This window comes from Petromyzon marinus, chromosome 68 (assembly GCF_048934315.1).
Source record: "Petromyzon marinus isolate PM22_M1 ecotype Great Lakes invasive population chromosome 68, UKy_Petmar_22M1.pri1.0, whole genome shotgun sequence".
Lineage (NCBI taxonomy): Eukaryota > Metazoa > Chordata > Hyperoartia > Petromyzontiformes > Petromyzontidae > Petromyzon > Petromyzon marinus.
The window spans coordinates 7,422,522-7,443,512 of NC_133734.1; the positions used below are offsets into that span (position 1 = coordinate 7,422,522).

The following is a 20,991-nucleotide window of genomic DNA, read 5'->3' on the forward strand; positions in this document are numbered from 1 at the left end:
GTATACTCGCGTGTGTGTGTGTGTGTGATAGTGTAGTGATGTACACTCGTGTGTGTGTGTGATAGTGTTGTGATGTACACTCGTGTGTTTGATAGTGTAGTGATGTACACTCGTGTGTGTGTGATAGTGTAGTGATGTACATTCGTGTGTGTGTGTTAGTGTAGTGATGTACACTATGTGTGTGATAGCGTAGTGATGTACACTCTGTGTGCGTGTGTGTGATAGTGTAGTGATGCACACTGTTTGTTTGATAGTGTAGTGATGTACACTCTATGTGCGTGTGTGTGATAGTGTAGTTGCACACTGTGTGTATGATAGTGTAGTGATGTACAATGTGTGTGTGTGTGATAGTGTAGTGATGTACACTCGTGTGTGTGATGGTGTAGTGATGTACACGTGTGAGTGTGTGATGGTGTAGTGATGTACACTCTGTGTGTGTGTGTGATAGTGTAGTGATGCACACTGTGTGTGTGATAGTGTAGTGATGTACACTTGTGTGTGTGTGATAGTGTAGTGATGTACACTCGTGTGTGTGTGATAGTGTAGTGATGTACACTGTGTGTGTGTGATAGTGTAGTGATGTACACTGTGTGTGTGTGTGAAAGTGTAGTGATGTACACTCGTGTGTGTGATAGTGTAGTGATGTACACTCTGTGTGTGTGATAGTATAGTGATGTACACTCGTGTGTGTGTGATAGTGTAGTGATGTACACTCGTGTTTGTGTGTGTGTGTGTGATAGTGTAGTGATGTACACTGTGTGTGTGTGTGATAGTGTAGTGATGCACACTCGTGTGTGTGTGTGTGATAGTGTAGTGATGTACACTCTGTGTGTGATAGTGTAGTGATGTACACTCTGTGTGTGTGATAGTGTAGTGATGCACACTCGTGTGTGTGATAGTGTAGTGATGTAGACTCTGTGTGTGATGGTGTAGTGGTGTACACTGTGTGTGTGATAGTGTAGTGATGTACACTCGTGTGTGTGATAGTGTAGTGATGTACACTCTGTGTGTGTGTGTGTGAGATAGTGTAGTGATGTACACTCGTGTGTGTGTGTTAGTGTAGTGATGTACACTCTGTGTGCGTGTGTGTGTTAGTGTAGTGATGCACACTCTGTGTGCGTGTGTGTTAGTGTAGTGATGTACACTCTGTGTGCGTGTGTGTGATAGTGTAGTGATGTACACTCGTGTGTGTGTTGTGTGTGATAGTGTAGTGATGTACACTGTGTGTGTGATAGTGTAGTGATGTACACTCTGTGTGTGTGATAGTGTAGTGAGGTACACTGTGTGTGTGTTAGTGTAGTGATGCACACTCGTGTGTGTGTGTGATAGTGTAGTGATGTACACCCTGTGTGTGTGATGGTGTAGTGATGTACACTCGTGTGTGTGATAGTGTAGTGATGTACACAGTGTGTGTGTGTGAGTGTTGTGATGTACACTGGTGTGTGTGTGATCGTGTAAAGATGTACACTGTGTGTGATAGTGTAGTGATGTATACTCGTGAGTGTGATAGTGTAGTGATGTACTCTCGTGTGTGTGTGATAGTGTAGTGATGTACACTTGTGTGTGTGTGAAAGTGTAGTGATGTACACTCTGTGTGTGTGTGATAGTGTAGTGATGTACACTGTGTGTGTGTGTGTGTGATAGTGATGTCCACTCGTGTGTGTGTGAGATTGTGTAGTGATGTACATTCGTGTGTGTGATGGTGTAGTGATGTACACTTGTGTGTGTGTGTGATAGTGTAGTGATGTATACTCGTGTGTGTGTGTGTGATAGTGCAGTGATGTACACTCGTGTGTGTGTGTGTGATAGTGTAGTGATGTACACTCTGTGTGTGTGATGGTCTAGTGATATACACTCGTGTGTGTGTGTGTGATAGTGTAGTGATGTACACTCGTGTGTGTGTGTGTGATAGTGTAGTGATGCACACTGTGTGTGTGATAGTGTAGTGATGTACACTCTGTGTGCGTGTGTGTGATAGTGTAGTGATGTACACTGTGTGTGTGTGTGATAGTGTAGTGATGTACACTCGTGTGTGTGTGTGATAGTGTAGTTATGTACACTGTGTGTGATAGTGTAGTGATGTACACTCATGTGTGTGTGTGTGATAGTGAAGTGATGTACACTCGTGTGTGTGTGTGTGTGATAGTGTAGTGATGTACACTCGTGTGTGTGATGGTGTGGTGATGTACACTCGTGTGTGTGTGTGATAGTGTAGTGATGTACACTCTGTGTGTGATAGTGTAGTGATGTACACTGTGTGTGTGATAGTGTAGTGATGTACACTATGTGTGTGATAGTGTAGTGATGTATACTCGTATGTGTGTGTTATAGTGTAGTGATGTACACTGGTGTGTGTGTGTGTGTTATAGTGTAGTGATGTACACTCGTGTGTGTGTGATAGTGTAGTGATGTACACTCGTGTGTGTGTGTGTGATAGTGTAGTGATTTACACTGTGTGTGTGTGATAGTGGAGTGATGTACACTCGTGTGTGTGATAGTGTAGTGATATACACTCTGTGTGTGTGATAGTGCAGTGGTGTACACTCGTGTGTGTGTGTGTGATAGTGTAGTGATGTACACTGTGTGTGATAGTATAGTGACGTATACTCGTGTGTGTGTGTGATAGTGTAGTGATGTACACTCGTGTGTGTGTGTGTGTGATAGTGTAGTGATGTTCACTCGTGTGTGTGATGGTGTAGTGATGTACACTCGTGTGTGTGATAGAGTAGTGATGTACACTCGTGTGTGTGTGTGATAATGTAGTGATGTACACTGTGTGTGTGATAGTGTAGCGATGTACACTCGTGTGTGTGTGTGTGATAGTGTAGTGATGTACACTCGTGTGTGTGTGTGATAGTGTTGTGATGTACACTCGTGTGTTTGATAGTGTAGTGATGTACACTCGTGTGTGTGTGATAGTGTAGTGATGTACATTCGTGTGTGTGTGTGTTAGTGTAGTGATGTACACTGTGTGTGTGATAGCGTAGTGATGTACACTCTGTGTGCGTGTGTGTGATAGTGTAGTGATGCACACTGTTTGTTTGATAGTGTAGTGATGTACACTCTATGTGCGTGTGTGTGATAGTGTAGTGATGTACACGTGTGTGTGTGTGATGGTGTATTGATGTACACTCGTGTGTGTGTGATAGTGTAGTGATGTATACTCTGTGTGCGTGTGTGTGATAGTGTAGTTGCACACTGTGTGTATGATAGTGTAGTGATGTACAATGTGTGTGTGTGTGATAGTGTAGTGATGTACACTCGTGTGTGTGATGGTGTAGTGATGTACACGTGTGAGTGTGTGATGGTGTAGTGATGTACACTCGTGTGTGTGTGATGGTGTAGTGATGTACACTCGTGTGTGTGTGTGATAGTGTAGTGATGTACACTGGGTGTGTGTGATAGTGTAGTGATGTACACTCGTGTGTGTGATAGTGTAGTGATGTACACTCGTGTGTGTGTGATAGTGTAGTGATGTACACTCGTGAGTGTGATAGTGTAGTGATGTACTCTCGTGTGTGTGTGATAGTGTAGTGATGTACACTTGTGTGTGTGTGTGAAAGTGTAGTGATGTACACTCTGTGTGTGTGATAGTGTAGTGATGTACACTGTGTGTGTGTGTGTGATAGTGATGTCCACTCGTGTGTGTGTGAGATTGTGTAGTGATGTACACTCGTGTGTGTGATGGTGTAGTGATGTACACTCGTGTGTGTGTGATAGTGTAGTGATGCACACTCGTGTGTGTGTGATAGTGTAGTGATGTACACCCTGTGTGTGTGATGGTGTAGTGATGTACACTCGTGTGTGTGATAGTGTAGTGATGTACACAGTGTGTGTGTGTGAGTGTTGTGATGTACACTGGTGTGTGTGTGATCGTGTAAAGATGTACACTGTGTGTGATAGTGTAGTGATGTATACTCGCGTGTGTGTGCGTGATAGTGTAGTGATGTACACGCGTGTGTGTGTGATAGTGTAGTGATGCACACTCGTGTGTGTGTGTGTGATAGTGTAGTGATGTACACTGGTGTGTGTGTGTGATCGTGTAAAGATGTACACTGTGTGTGATAGTGTAGTGATGTATACTCGTGTGTGTGTGTGTGTGATAGTGTAGTGATGTACACTCGTGTGTTTGTGTGATAGTGTAGTGATGCACACTCGTGTGTGTGTGTGATAGTGTAGTGATGTACACTGTGTGTCTGATAGTGTAGTGATGTATACTCGTGTGTGCGTGATAGTGTAGTGATGTACACTCGTGTGTGTGTGATAGTGTAGTGATGCACACTCGTGTGTGTGATAGTGTAGTGATGTACACTCGTGTGTGTGTGATACTGTAGTGATGTACACTCGTGTGTGTGATGGTGTAGTGATGTACACTTGTGTGTGTGTGTGTGTGATGGTTTAGTGATGTACACCCTGTGTGTGTGATGGTGTAGTGATGTACACTCGTGTGTGTGTCAGTGTTGTGATGTACACTGGTGTGTGTGTGATCGTGTAGTGATGTACACTCGTGTGTGTGATAGTGTAGTGATGTACACTCGTGTGTGTGATGGTGTAGTGATGTACACTCGTGTGTGTGTGTGTGTGATAGTGTAGTGATGTACACTGTGTGTGTGTGATAGTGTAGTGATGTACACTCGTGAGTGTGATAGTGTAGTGATGTACTCTCGTGTGTGTGTGATAGTGTAGTGATGTACACTTGTGTGTGTGTGAAAGTGTAGTGATGTACACTCTGTGTGTGTGTGATAGTGTAGTGATGTACACTGTGTGTGTGTGTGTGATAGTGATGTCCACTCGTGTGTGTGTGAGATTGTGTAGTGATGTACACTCGTGTGTGTGATGGTGTAGTGATGTACACTCGTGTGTGTGTGATAGTGTAGTGATGTACACTCGTGTGTGTGATGGTGTAGTGATGTACACTCGTGTGTGTGATAGTGTAGTGATGTACACTCGTGTGTGTGTGTGATAGTGTAGTGATGTAAACTCGTGTGTGTGTGTGTGTGTGATAGTGTAGTGATGTACACTCGTGTGTGTGATAGTGTAGTGATGTACACTCGTGTGTGTGTGTGATAGTGGAGTGATGTACACTGTGTGTGTGTGTGATAGTGTAGTGATGTACAATGTGTGTGTGATGGTTTAGTGATGTACACCCTGTGTGTGTGATGGTGTAGTGATGTACACTCGTGTGTGTGTGAGTGTTGTGATGTACACTGGTGTGTGTGTGATCGTGTAAAGATGTATACTGTGTGTGTGATAGTGTAGTTATGATGTACACTCGTGTGTGTGTGTGTGATAGTGTAGTGATGAACACTCGTGTGTGTGTGTGATAGTGTAGTGATGTACACTCGTGTGTGTGATAGTATAGTGATGTACACTCGTGTGTGTGATGGTGTAGTGATGTACACGTGTGTGTGTGTGTGATGGTGTAGTGATGTACACTCGTGTGTTTGATGGTGTAATGATGTACACTCGTGTGTGTGTGTGATAGTGTAGTGATGTACACTGTGTGTGTGATAGTGATGTCCACTCGTGTGTGTGTGAGATTGTGTAGTGATGTACACTCGTGTGTGTGATGGTTTAGTGATGTACACCCTGTGTGTGATGGTGTAGTGATGTACACTCGTGTGTGTGTGAGTGTTGTGATGTACACTGGTGTGTGTGTGATCGTGTAAAGATGTACACTGTGTGTGTGATAGTGTAGTGATGATGTACACTCGTGTGTGTGTGTGTGTGTGTGATAGTGTAGTGATGAATACTCTTGTGTGTGTGTGATAGTGTAGTGATGTACACTCGTGTGTGTGATGGTGTAGTGATGTACACGTGTCTGTGTGATGGTGTAGTGATGTACACTCGTGTGTGTGATGGTGTAGTGATGTACACTCGTGTGTGTGTGTGATAGTGTAGTGATGTACACTGTGTGTGTGTGATAGTGTAGTGATGTACACTCGTGAGTGTGATAGTGTAGTGATGTACTCTCGTGTGTGTGTGATAGTGTAGTGATGTACACTTGTGTGTGTGTGAAAGTGTAGTGATGTACACTCTGTGTGTGTGATAGTGTAGTGATGTACACTGTGTGTGTGTGTGTGATAGTGATGTCCACTCGGTTGTGTGTGAGATTGTGTAGTGATGTACACTCGTGTGTGTGTGATAGTGTAGTGATGTACACTCGTGTGTGTGTGTTTGATAGTGTTGTGATGTACACTCGTGTGTTTGATAGTGTAGTGATGTACACTCGTGTGTGTGTGATAGTGTAGTGATGTACATTCGTGTGTGTGTGTTAGTGTAGTGATGTACACTGTGTGTGTGATAGCGTAGTGATGTACACTCTATGTGCGTGTGTGTGATAGTGTAGTGATGCACACTGTTTGTTTGATAGTGTAGTGATGTACACTCTATGTGCGTGTGTGTGATAGTGTAGTGATGTACACGTGTGTGTGTGTGTGATAGTGTATTGATGTACACTCGTGTGTGTGTGATAGTGTAGTGATGTACACTCTGTGTGCGTGTGTGTGATAGTGTAGTTGCACACTGTGTGTGTGATAGTGTAGTGATGTACAATGTGTGTGTGTGATAGTGTAGTGATGTACACTCGTGTGTGTGTGTGTGTGTGATTGTGTAGTGATGTACACTCGTGTGTGTGTGATAGTGTAGTGATGTAAACTCGTGTGTGTGATAGTGTAGTGATATACACTCGTGTGTGTGATGGTGTAGTGATGGTTTAGTGATGTACACCCTGTGTGTGTGATGGTGTAGTGATGTACACTCGTGTGTGTGTGAGTGTTGTGATGTACACTGGTGTGTGTGTGATCGTGTAAAGATGTATACTGTGTGTGTGATAGTGTAGTTATGATGTACACTCGTGTGTGTGTGTGTGATAGTGTAGTGATGAACACTCGTGTGTGTGTGTGATAGTGTAGTGATGTACACTCGTGTGTGTGATAGTATAGTGATGTACACTCGTGTGTGTGATGGTGTAGTGATGTACACGTGTGTGTGTGTGATGGTGTAGTGATGTACACTCGTGTGTTTGATGGTGTAATGATGTACACTCGTGTGTGTGTGTGTGATAGTGTAGTGATGTACACTGTGTGTGTGTGTGATAGTGATGTCCACTCGTGTGTGTGTGAGATTGTGTAGTGATGTACACTCGTGTGTGTGATGGTTTAGTGATGTACACCCTGTGTGTGATGGTGTAGTGATGTACACTCGTGTGTGTGTGAGTGTTGTGATGTACACTGGTGTGTGTGTGATCGTGTAAAGATGTACACTGTGTGTGTGATAGTGTAGTGATGATGTACACTCGTGTGTGTGTGTGATAGTGTAGTGATGAATACTCTTGTGTGTGTGTGATAGTGTAGTGATGTACACTCGTGTGTGTGATGGTGTAGTGATGTACACGTGTCTGTGTGATGGTGTAGTGATGTACACTCGTGTGTGTGATGGTGTAGTGATGTACACTCGTGTGTGTGTGTGATAGTGTAGTGATGTACACTGTGTGTGTGTGATAGTGTAGTGATGTACACTCGTGAGTGTGATAGTGTAGTGATGTACTCTCGTGTGTGTGTGATAGTGTAGTGATGAACACTTGTGTGTGTGTGAAAGTGTAGTGATGTACACTCTGTGTGTGTGATAGTGTAGTGATGTACACTGTGTGTGTGTGTGTGATAGTGATGTCCACTCGGTTGTGTGTGAGATTGTGTAGTGATGTACACTCGTGTGTGTGTGATAGTGTAGTGATGTACACTCGTGTGTGTGTGTTTGATAGTGTTGTGATGTACACTCGTGTGTTTGATAGTGTAGTGATGTACACTCGTGTGTGTGTGATAGTGTAGTGATGTACATTCGTGTGTGTGTGTTAGTGTAGTGATGTACACTGTGTGTGTGATAGCGTAGTGATGTACACTCTATGTGCGTGTGTGTGATAGTGTAGTGATGCACACTGTTTGTTTGATAGTGTAGTGATGTACACTCTATGTGCGTGTGTGTGATAGTGTAGTGATGTACACGTGTGTGTGTGTGTGATAGTGTATTGATGTACACTCGTGTGTGTGTGATAGTGTAGTGATGTACACTCTGTGTGCGTGTGTGTGATAGTGTAGTTGCACACTGTGTGTGTGATAGTGTAGTGATGTACAATGTGTGTGTGTGATAGTGTAGTGATGTACACTCGTGTGTGTGTGTGTGTGTGATTGTGTAGTGATGTACACTCGTGTGTGTGTGATAGTGTAGTGATGTAAACTCGTGTGTGTGATAGTGTAGTGATATACACTCGTGTGTGTGATGGTGTAGTGATGTACACTCGTGTGTGTGTGTTGGTGTAGTGATGACTGCGGTGTGCAAACCTTGCCACTGGGAAGACAAAGGCGGTCGGGCGTGGTGCTGGCCACCCACCCCTCGTGTGCCGTGCCGGCCTTCATAGGAGCTCGCTAACAGCACTTGCCCCTACAGTCTGTTATCGCTATACGAGGGATCTGTCTATATCAACGTATCGATATGTATTGATACGTGTTCTTTTGTAATTAACTTGTTGTTGCCTGTGTAGTGATTTACACGGGCAACTCAGCTTATGCCTTGGTCTGGCCGTCTAATAGAACCTAAAGTTGGCTTTGATTCTGAGAGCTTCAGGCTTTAACACGAACCCTAAGTATCCTCAAGGTGTCTGGATCTCGCTGCCTCAAGCACTAATAATGAATCCTAAACATCTTAGCAATAGCGTGTGTGTCAAACACTCACACGCAGAATAGCAACAGCATCCTCACGCAATCATACACACGTGTAGTGTTAATGGAGCTCATTTAATAGTGATTTACACTCGTCTGTGTGTGTGCTAGAAATTAATGTATATTGATACACGTTCTATAGTAATTTACATTTTTGTCCATGTAGTGATGTACACGATCAACCAAGGTTAAGCCTTTGGCTGACTGTCTGATAAACCTCCGAATATTAATACAGAATCTTAAAGGTGCCTTGGAGTCTAAGAGCTTCAGGCATTAACACTGAACCTCAAGGATCATCAAGGTGGGCGAGCCTGGATCTTGCAGCCTCAATTACGAATAATGAATCTGAAGAATCTTAGCCATAGCGTGTGTTGTGTGCGTGTAATGAATGCATACATGAAGAATTTCAACAGCATTCTCAATCATACCCACGTGTCGTGTTAATACAGCTTATGTTATAGTGATTTACACTCATCTGTATTTGTGTGTGTGTTTGAGCTACTGTACATATGAATGTATATACATACACAGGAGAGCCAGGAGTCTCATCTCGACTCCTCCTGTTGAGATGACCTTTGTGAGCTCCTGCTGGCTGAATGTGGGAGCAGGGTCATCTTGAGTCTCCTGAGATACCGAGTTTCTGCACCCACAGCACAGGGCACACAACAATAGGCCCAGGTCTCTCTACACACTCAACACAGCGCACACAGAATAGTGCGGGGCAAGGTTTCTCCATAATAACAATAGCCGACATTGGCCACTAAGTGGTGATCACCACGATTCCTGTGCCAAGCTAGGTGCACTTTGAGGCCACGTGAAGTATCAAAGACTCGCTGGCAGAAGGGCACAGGACAGACCTAGCAAGTGCCATGGGTGACTGACTAGAGAACTGGCAGATAACCCCACCTGTGTCCTCTACTGTGCCGACTTGCTGTGTTTTATCCACCGGCGTTCTACTCATTGTTGTGAGAGCCGATCCTCTGCCCTCCGTTGTTGTTGGACTGCTGAGTAGCATCCCTCATGATTCTCCTGCTCAGAGGCCGATCTTAACACCACTGGAACCAGACACCGTTAATACCACTCATCTCCATATTCTCCTGTACCACATTAATCCATCTCTTCTCTATCCTGTGCCACGCCCGTTTGGGCATGCGATGAGTGGGCATACAACCTACATGCCCCAGCCAACGCAGCCTTGCCTTGAGGAGGAGTTCACCGATGGGACTGTGCCCAGATTTTTCAGGGATTTGTGAGTTCCTCACATAACCCAGAATGGTTATACCCAGGATGCATCATCGTCAGGACAGCCTGAATGTTTCTAACTGGGGCAGGCATTCCATCAAAGGGGTCCACGCTTCACAAGCATAGAAAATGGAGGGCATGACCGTAGCCGAGAAGACCCGAAGCTTCGTATGGAGCGAAACACCAGTTAGATTCCACACAGGGTTATGCACCTGAACAAAATATAAATGCTACTCGACTGATTAGGAGTGCTACCTCTGCTGTCAAACTGGAGCTGGTAATACGTACACTGCCCAGGTATGGATACCTCTCCACTCTTTACACAAATGCCACCACATCTACGCCTCTATATGAGGAATGAAACAGTTAGACTTCTCCACAAATCTGGCTGTCGCCTGAAGAAGCTAGTTGTAATTACTGGTGAAGCGTCATTCTCAGATTGTAAATATTGACAGATTGGCATGTTCTGTTTACGTGGCAACCCTTACTAGTTGGCTGTGTCAGGTGGTGGCAGGTTTTAATGACACATTTATATATTAATGCGATTAACACCCCCCAAAAAACCTCTTATGGATGAATGGATGAGATTGACCGCAAAAGCCTACGTGTTAAACTGGAGGGAAAGTCTTGAGGCTTTCTGGGTTTTCAGAATGACGATGACTTTGGCATCCCTTGTTTTGGATTTTGCATGTCCTGTGCATGACGGTGAAGAGGTTTGCCAGCCATTGTTGTCAATATAGTCCCAGGTTATTTAGGAATGCAGGACAAAGGCCATCCATATCCTTGTGTCTTGTTGGACTTTGCAGTCCTGAAGGATGCTTCCACTTTAGCTGCAGTGTATGGGCTAGTGAGATCTGTTGCATGTGGTAGTTGACGCATGGAGATGGTGAGTTGTTTTCAGACAGCTTATTTGATGAGATCGTCGATTGGTGCCTTTGAGCAGGTCAGCTTGTAGGAAGGCACCGGATTTGCTGCGGTGTTTGGAGGTCTGTGATGTCTGTTTTGAGGCACCTAGGTTTAGGAGCTTCCAGGCTTTACAGCTGGAGTGAGTGAAGTCCACGTTTGCCGTGATGTCTTCCCAACATCTTCTTTGTGCAAAGTTTAGGAACTCTGGCAGTGTGGTGCCCTTATCTTGGTCTCCAGTTCTGATTGAAATAAAAGGGTTTTCCCCTTTTTTCTGACAACAAAATATGTGTTAAGGCGTCCTCTGGTCTAACACCGTTTGAGATGAGGCTCAAAAGAAAGCTGTCTCTGTTGTGGACCAATCAGTTTCAAGGACAATGCATATATTATCAGAGTATGTTTTTTGTTTGCATACTGACCACAAGCATTGTGGTTAATGCAGACATGATTCCTTGTAAAAGGTTTCAGTTTTGTGTTTTAACATCTTAACACCTGTTTTATTGCCAGAAAAAAGGGGAAAAACCTATTATCATATTTTGGGACTGGCAAAGGAGGTCCCATGATGTAGTTCTGATTAACTCTTTCAAGAATTGCTCTGGTTTTGGTTGCCAACATGACATATAGCTTATCTGATGTCCTATCAGGATTTTTTTCCTCTCGCATATGTCATTGTTTCGATTTAAAGCTTTCGTGACTGCAAGGATTCATCTTCTTTGGTTCTTTTGGTAAAGTCACGTAGAATGAGAATAAAATAATAAAATAAAATTTGCCAATTGTCTTATTTTATTTTATTTTTTTATTCTCATTCTGCGTGACTTTACCGAAAGAACCAAAGAAGTCATAATTATTTTCAATATATTGAAATTCCCAAGCTTTGGCTGCAGGTTATTCAATTCAGCTTCGGTTTATTGTTCATAGCCCGGGCTTCAGTTGGCTTTCAATGTGGCAGTCGTGTTGAGGTTATGACTGGTATCAGTTGTCCACTGGTCGTGATTGCTGGCCCATGTTGGCTCTTCTGAAATTGCCAATAATTGTTCGTGAAACAATGAGTGGAGCTGACAAGAAGCAAAATTCGGGATTTTTGTTCTTTATCCATCGGGCTGAGTGAATCATGCCAGGTTGTTTAGGGTCACACGAAAGGAAAGTGTCTTGTGCCGATGACCATTTTTTGACTCTCCGGCTTCATCATTTCCTGAGTACCCCCCTTGTGTGTGGTGGCTGTTGAAGTCACCCCACATCTATAGCCGGGTGAGTGGTTGCTGGCAGAGGTGGTGATGGTCATTTCGTATTTCAGGAGCTGATATGCATTGATGACCGTCGCATTACCAATTGTGACGGTTCTTGTCCATGTGCCATCACTTATGGCGAAGCACTTGAGAGCAAAGTTCTCGAGGCCTTGCCTGATGAAGTTCACGAACAGGTCATGATGTGGGTGGTAGATGGCAGCAACAAGGGTGCTTCCATTAATTCTGATTTTTGTGTTTAGTTTGTTTTCCTTCCCATGCACCTACGATTAGCACAGTTGGTTACATACGGTGCGAAAGAAGATCAACATACATAGCCATTCTGTAATTTTCTATCCGTATGCTGGCATGAAAGTTCATCTCCCGTGAGGTGATGACGTCAATTATATTTACCCATTTCCCACCCACAGATTCTAACATAGTATAATGAGATTCCTAGTCTCACTGCATACACAGCACAGGATACTCAGAATAGTCAATGTCCAGGTCTCTCTACAGGTCTACACACAGCATGAGATACAGAGACAAATGAGGGTACACATCTCTCTGGTACTGACCTGAGTTCCTCGTACTTGGGATCCTGAAAGACACAATTGTGCAACTCACGTCAATAAAAACAATCACTCCATCTCCAACATCTCCTCCTCTTCTTCCACACACTCATCTCCTGTTGTCAGGATCGGTTGACATCACAATACGGGATAACAATATCTGGCTATTGAATAGAGTGTCCTGCACTCCATAGGCTTTTTGGGCGTCAATATAATTTCTTGTTGTTTTCTATATGTTAATACATCTGCAGTGTTAATCAGGGTTGTCCCTGCAACCTCTGCAAATAGTGATAATAAGCATGCTATCACTGGGCCATATCACATGACTCTAGCCCAGTAATAAGGTTTTGAATGAAAAGGAAACACAACAACGTGTTATAGTTATATCAAGTTCAGAATAATGTGGTGGCTGGCTAGTCAGAGCGCTGAGCTCCTGCTGAGTTTATGAGTTTGAATCTATATTTTAGGCGCTCGTAATTATGAAGACCTTCCAGGGTCTCAACCCCTTTTTTTAGTCCCGCATGGGGAAGTTTGGCCATTTCCACTTTAAGAGGAGGAATTTGCATGTGGATGGAAACTAATTCTAAAAGGAAACCTCAATATACGTCAGAGATAGCACTTAAGCGTGTTAACAGGTATATTCACAAACCGACTTGTCTTTACTGAGTAACTTTGCAGATCGCTGAGTTTTGGAGTTTCACATGTCTGCCTAATCAACCAACCCTTACATCCATGATTTGAGGATCTGCTAAAGCAAGGGAATGTCTTCTATCTGGGTACTTAATTTTCCTCTCACACTGATAAACACCCAAGAGGATTGGTTTAACATTCCACTTGGGTTACGTCAAGTTGTGGAAGCTGGGATGTCTCGTCACCTGCAGGAAGGTGAGTGGGTCCTTCACTGCGAGGGCCACGAGCAGCTCGTTGATCTCCTGCTCCAGGCCACGTGCTCTGTTCTCATAGAGAGTGATGTTCGCCTGGATCCGGGATAGCACAGAGCGGCCCTCCTCATCCACGTGCTCCAGCGCCTCCCTCTCCTCCTCATTCAGCTGCTGCCTCTTGCACTCAAACTCTCGGCTGATCTGTGCTTTCATCCCACGTAGAGACTCCTACGCAGAAGGGACGATCATCAGTTGTTGAATCACTCACATGCTGCTGTATGTGTCTGGCTGTACCTATATGTGTCTGGCTGTACCTATATGTGTCTGTGTATCTATCTGTAATTCCACATGTTTGTCTCGATATCTAAATGTCTCTTTGTGTGTCATGAACATAATGCACTAGTATGTTCTCCAGGTTGTATTTGGTTAACTGTGTGGTGGGGTATAGTTGAGGAGGCTCGTGAAGGATGCTACTGGGCAGTTGTAGTCAGTCACCCTCCAGCAACAATGGAGGGCAGTGGAGCGACACTCACAACAATGAGTGGAGCGCTGGGCGGCAAAAATACAGCAAGTTGGTACAGTAGGGGGTACAGATGGTGCATCTACCAGTCATCTCAGTCAGCCATCTCATGGCACCTGGGTGTTTCCCGGGACCTGTCAGCGAGCCTTCGACACTTTATGTGGCCTCAAAGTGCACCTGGCCTGGCACAGGTGCCCTGTTGTCATCACTGTCACTTAGTGGTGAATGCCGGGTATTGGTATAGCTGACTCGTCAGATGCGTGTATTGGCCAGTGCTGGCTCATTAATCTGTGAATGCATTTAGAGTAGGCTAGGTATAACCGTATCTATGGGACCTTTTTGCCTGTATCAAAAATAATGAAAAATAACAACAACTTTGACCCTTTCTGTCAATAAAACAGGTGTTAGGATGTTCAAACACCAAATAGATACCTTTTATAAGGCATGACGTTTGCATTAGCCACACATTCTTGTGACAATACATGCATGCAAATAAACACTCTGATAATTATATATGCATTGTACTGTTCACATTTTGGTCTTCTCTGGTCTAACACTGGTGAGACAAGGCCACAAAAGAAGGCTGTCTCTGGTGTAGGACAATCAGTTTCAAAGACAACGCCATGTATTTTTATATTATCAGAGCATGTTTGTTTGCATGTTTTGCCACAAGTATGTGCGGTTATTGCAAAATTGATGCCTTGTAAAAGATATCCAATTAGCATTTGAACATCTTTACACCTGCTTTATTACTAGAAAGGGTAAAATCTATTATATGTCATAATTTTAGTTATAACTGGTCGAAGCTGATGGAGATCCGGGAGGGTAGCCACTGGCCGTGGCACATTGGGCTTATATGGAAAGCTTTCATGCGATCAGGCAGGACAACTGCTCCTCTAGCTAGTTTGTCAGCACCTCTCCAGCAACCGTTGACATGACTCCAGCAAGCAGCGAGAGCGAGCATAGCGGGACTTTCGGGGAGCAAATGGGACTTCCATCCCTGGCTGTGAATCTGTCAAATGTGCTCTTAGTCTCGTTGGTACAATCAGACGGTGATATTTGACAATGGCCGTTTCCTTAATCTCATTTTTGATTATGATTTGCCGGTTGGGGGACAGCGAAACTCTTGGAGGTGGTGGTCACGGGCCATGTGGCGACTTGCGGGGACTAATGGAAGGGGTCTGAACATCTGTGAAAACTACTGACATGTGAAAACTACTGGACATCTGTGTAAGCTACTGACATCTGTGAAAACTACTGGACATCTGTGTGAGCTACTGACATCTGTGAAAACTACTGGACATCTGTGTGAGCTACTGACATCTGTGAAAACTATTGACATCTGTGAAACTAATGGACAGCTGTGTAAACTACTGACATCTGTGAAACTACTGGACAGCTGTGTAAACTACTGACATCTCTCAAAAGGAGCTGTACAGCTCATCGGATTTCTCCACTATAAATACATATCCTCATTCTGGGCCAACAGCAGACTCTCACAACCAATAAATCAATCTTTCTTTTACGTGCCAATATCGCCCTCAAAGTAGGCATCAGTGCCCATTACAGCAGAACGGGAATGGTGCAGTGGGCACGGAGCAACAGGAATGAAAAAAGAAACCCGTCACGACTTCAGTGGCTAACACCAATTTGAGTGAACTGCAAGGTGGTCTGGTGACCCCCAATTAATGTACCCCTAACATTTTCTTTCCTTTGCATTTTCCATCATGTTTTAAATACACCTTGAATTAAAAAAAAGTTTTACAGAATTAAATGTGGATAATAAGACAGCTGGACCACCCTCTATATTGCAACCGCGACACTGTTTGTAAACAGTTTAATATCTTCATATCGATGGTGGCTATGCACGTGGCCCGCAATCAAGCACCATGGAGGCGAGTGTTGTATAAATGTATGGATGTAGAACTTCTTTCGCACCATACATAGCCAACCGCGCTAATCGGAGGTGCGGAAGGATTACGAACTTAACACAAAAAGCAGCTTTAAAGAAGCCTTATCTCCTTTACTTGTCAAGCTGAAGAGTGATTCCTCTGTAGTTGGAGCACACCCTCTGGTCCCCTTTCTTAAAAATGTAAACCGCCCATGCCCGGGCTTTTGCTTGAGGGACTGCAACAGCTGCTGCCCTGTTAGCAAGCCGGTACCTCTCATTAGAGTCGGGAAACCTTTTTCTGGGCATACCTCAGAAAGCCTCCTTCTTCAACTTTAAAGCTTCCCTCGCCATTGGTATCCACCAGTGGATCTAAGGGTTCCCGCCAGGACAGGCATCAACTGCCTTCAGGCTACAGCTTTTCGCAGATACAGCTTTTCGCAGCTGCACCCACAATCGAGGTCCTGAACATCATCCACTCGGACTCATTTTCCACCACTTCCCCTGGGGTGCAGGAGAAGTTTCCTGGAGGTGGAAGTTGAAATCTCTCTGCACTGGGTCATCTGCCAGACGTTCCCAGAAAACCCACACTATTCATTTGGGCCTTCCATGTCCTTGCCCCAAGTGTTGGATCCAACTTACTACCAGGTGGTGATCAGTTGACACATCTGACCCTCTCTTCATCCGAGTGTCCAGAACATACGTCCTTAGGTCCGATGATACAACCGTGAAGTCAATAATTGACCTTCGGCCCAAGGTTCTCTGGTACCAAGTACACTTATGAGCATCCTTGTGTTCAAACATGATGTTTGTTATTAGCACAGAATTTCAATAAAATCTCACTGCCGGGTTCAGATCAGGAAGGGGCATTCCTCCCAATAATGCCTCTCCAAGTATTTCCATCGTTTCCCAAGTGACCATTAAAGTCACCCAGTAAGACTATGGAATTGGTAGGCAGTACTATCGAGCACTTCACCCACCATCTCCAAGACAGCCGAATACTCTGAACTTCTATTTGATGCATAAGTACAACAGTCAGAGTTGTCCTTTCTGAGACCCGACGTTTCATTGAGGCGACCCTCTCCTCCACTGGGACAAACTCCAACTGAAGAGCATCCAGCTGGGGGCTTGTAAGTATCCCCACACTCACCAGGGGTTACTCCAGAATAGGAAAGACACCACCCCCGATAAAGAAGTTTGGTTCCAATGCCAATTCTGTGTGTGGAGGTGAGACCGACTCTATCTCGTTGGTACCTTTCCACCTCCTCCACCAGCTCTGGCTCCTCCCCCAGTCACGTGACATTCCACGCCCCAATAGCAAGTGTCCATTGCCAAGGTCCAGCCTTCTGAGACCATCCGTTTCCCCGTATTACTGGCATCACACCCGCCTCTCACCCTACGTCCTGCAAATGGTGGGCCCACAGGTCAGCGCCATGTAGCCATTTGGGCTGGGCCCGACCGAGTTACGTGGGTCACCCAGCCACCAGGCGCTTGCCAGCGAACACCACCCCCAAGACTGGCTCCAGGGGTGTCTCGGTATCTCTTGTCTGGGCTAGGTTCTCTGATTTTTGTATTTTTAAATCATTCATGAGCGGCTTTGTGTTTCGATGATTTACCTTTAAAAAACATCTGGCATGTCTCGCACCCCAACGAAGGGCAGCTCACACCTCCAGGGAGTGTGCGCACCCCATGTAAAGAACCACTCATCTAGATGATTTAAAAGTATTTTGCTCCAGTGGTTTCCTAATATCAGAAGAAATAGCGTTCTCGTCGGCCACAAAATAAAGTGTAATAGTTTAACACCTAAGTTTTCGCGACCAAAATCATCCATAAAATAGGTTTTGGGGGTTATATTGCGTAAATATAAATGTGTCATTAAACTCGCCACCACCCAACACAGATAATTAGTAAGGTTTGTTACATAATCAGAACATGTCAATTCATTACAAGTAAAGGACACCGGTGTGCTGGAAAGTAAGTCCACAACATTTACAATCTGAGTACAACGTTTCACCAGTAATTACAACTAGCTTCATCAGGTAACAGCCAGCTTTGTGGAGAAATACTGGTTCGTTCCTTAAATACAGGGATAGATGTGACGACACTAGTGAGCCCTTCTTGTGTGATGGGGGGAATTAATGAATGCATATAAAATGCAATGAGTATCCAATTCCGGTTGGGTTATTCATATGGTAATCAACGTACATTATGCATGCACATTTTGCATGTACATTACGTTAATTGCACTAACGCTACGAACCAGTAAAAGGCTCGAGGTGGTGATGGCATATGGCGTTGACTGACGCGTTGACCTATAAATATTGTGTCAATACCCTATTCACATCGTTTCATTGTTAGAACAAGGAAACCGTTTTAATGGACGGCCTTTAGAATGTTAAATCGAGTTGCGTTTAGATGGTCGCATTCAGAGTGTGTTGTTGTTTCCTTTACCACTGTTTATTTAACTGTAGGTTTGCTGTATATAGCATCGCACGAGACTGTCTCTTAAGGTCGGTGAGAGTGGGAAACAAACCGACTGAACCTTTACAAGCATATCACTTATGGTTTGTTGTGCCCTCAATGTTGGGCACAACGTCCCCCTCCCAGGCCAAAAGCCACTCTGGTGAAACCGTTAGAAACGGATTTGCGACAATGTGCGAGTCCACTCTGGTATACTTGTCACCGCGTTTTGAACTATACCTGCATGTGCTTGTACGTGTCCTTGAGCTGCTGTGTCTGTGATGCTGCTGACCCCTTGTTCTTCTCTCTCTCCATCTTCTTGAGCCTCAGTTCCTCCTGTGTGGGTCAGATGATCGGCCAGTGCTTAACATTCACTTCATCATCACCATCGTCATCATCAATTCATTTGAAATCCATATGAATAAAAAACAGACTTTTCAAAGTAACAATGCAGAGACACAATTTAAATTTCGATTTAAAGCTTTCGTGACTGCAAGGATTCATCTTCTTTGGTTCTTTCGGTAAAGTCACGTAGAATAATAATAAAATAATAAAATAAAACAATGAAATTCTCACGACGTTTCGGCCACAACACAAGTAGCCGTCCTCAGGTGAACAGGACTGTCCAGTAGACAGCGCTTGAGTGAAACCTGTGAAGCTTGACAGCGTCTTTTAAGCTGTGTGGGAGGAACAGAGAGCCTTGACAAAGGAGCATTAACTGGGAGATTAGCATTACGGAGAGCGAACGAGCTGGGACTGCAGGAGGGAGGGGGAGTTTACATATAAATTAGCATGTAACTGGGGGATCAGCATGATGTTGGTGTGAGGGATTAGCACCACGGCGAACGACGAGCTCAGACCGGGGGACGGGGGGAGAGGAGTTTACATATAAATTAGCATGTAACTGGGGGATTACCGTTGGTGTGAGGGAGAGAAGAGCACCAAGGAGAGAAAAAATGGCGGTTTGTCCCATCTCCTCAACAACCAGCACCAAGGACAGCGACATTCAGGTGGACGGGTCAATCCATACTCGGAAGGGAGGAGGGGGGAGGGAGAAACAGTAACAATGCCAGCGAAAGAGCTGCGGTCTGATGGTCACCGCAAAATGCAATTAATTAAGAACCGAAATGGTTTAACATATCTTTACAATGGTTACTAAGCCAGAATCCATCCTCTCGTTTGAAATTGTCTCTGTGTTTGTATATGTGGATGGCTTCATGAACGAATCTCTCATGGTAGCCGGTTGGCTTGCAAAGAACCTCCGTCTTGGAGAAGTCAATGTAATGTGAACTCACTGATTTATAACAGTGATCTGCTACGGCAGAAGAGTTCGTCCTGCCGTGTTTCAAGTCTGCTTTATGTTCACGGATGCGGTCCGAGATATGTCGTTTGGTTTCCCCAATGTAGTTGCTATCATTGAAGACCTGGTCCATCAAGGACTACATACTGATGTACCCCCCTGGTGAGACATTGCTTAACCAACACATACTTCGCCTGAAACGGAACTTTCTACAAACAAACTGAGGGCACCCCAATGGGCTCCCCCGTCACAGGTTGTAGCCAACGTATTCATGTAAAAATTTGAAACTGACGCCATCCAGACTGCCACTTTACGCCCGACCTTATTGAAGAGGTACGTGGATGACACTTTTGTCATCTGGCCACATGGTCAGCCTGCTCTAGACCAATTCCGCGACCACATCAATTCCATACACCCAGCCATCAGATTTACCATGGAGGTCGAAAAAGATGGCAAGCTACCCTTTTTGGATGTCTTAATTAAAAAGAGACCTGATGGTTCAATGAGCCACTCTGTCTACAGAAAAGCTACCCATAAAGATGCTTACTTGAAACCGGATTCCCACCACCATCCATCCCAGAAGAACTCCCTCATCAAGACTCTATACCATAGAGCTCAATGCATTTCCGACCAGGAACACATTGCCAGTGAACTCAAACACGTACACCAGGCTCTCAGGGCTAATGGTTACTCCCAACTACACAATCCGCAAAGCCATAACTCCGGTCATGAAGAAGGATCCTCTTGAGGAGCCATTCAAAACCATCACCTTACCCTACATTGCAGGGGTGACTAAAAAGATCTCCAAAATCCTGAATAAACACAAGATCCAGGTCCGATTCAACACAGTACATAAAATCCGTGATCTGGTTCCATCTGTAAAAGATGCTGTTCCAGACACACAGTTCCCGGGCGTTTACAAACTAAAGTGCCTCTGTGGTAGCAACTACATTGGGGAATCTTCTTTGGTTCTTTCGGTAAACCAAACGACATATCTCGGACCGCATCCGCGAACATAAAGCAGACTTGAAACACGGCAGGATGAACTCTTCTGCCGTGGCAGATCACTGTTATAATTCAGTGGGTTCACATGACATTGACTTCTCCAAGACGGAGGTTCTTTGCAAGCCAACCGGCTACCATGAGAGATTCGTTCATGAAGCCATCCACATATACAAACACAAAGACAATTTCAACCGAGAGGATGGATTCTGGCTTAGTAACCATTGTAAAGATGTTTTAAACCATTTCGGTTCTTAATTAATTGCATTTTGCGGTGGCCGTC

The 20,991-nt window shown here is 44.5% G+C and overlaps 1 protein-coding gene across 1 annotated transcript in view; it reads right to left on the reverse strand.

The window, feature by feature from the left end:
• LOC116957965 (zinc-binding protein A33-like) overlaps positions 1 to 20,991 on the reverse strand; it is a 161,194-nt gene that overhangs the window by 138,995 nt on the left and 1,208 nt on the right. Inside the window, exons 3-6 of the mRNA XM_076054938.1 lie at positions 18,647 to 18,742; positions 13,533 to 13,766; positions 12,664 to 12,686; positions 9,245 to 9,357 (exon numbers count right to left, since the gene is read on the reverse strand). Coding sequence (XP_075911053.1) covers positions 9,245 to 9,357; positions 12,664 to 12,686; positions 13,533 to 13,766; positions 18,647 to 18,742 — 466 coding nt within the window. The remainder of the gene's footprint in view (positions 1 to 9,244; positions 9,358 to 12,663; positions 12,687 to 13,532; positions 13,767 to 18,646; positions 18,743 to 20,991) is intronic.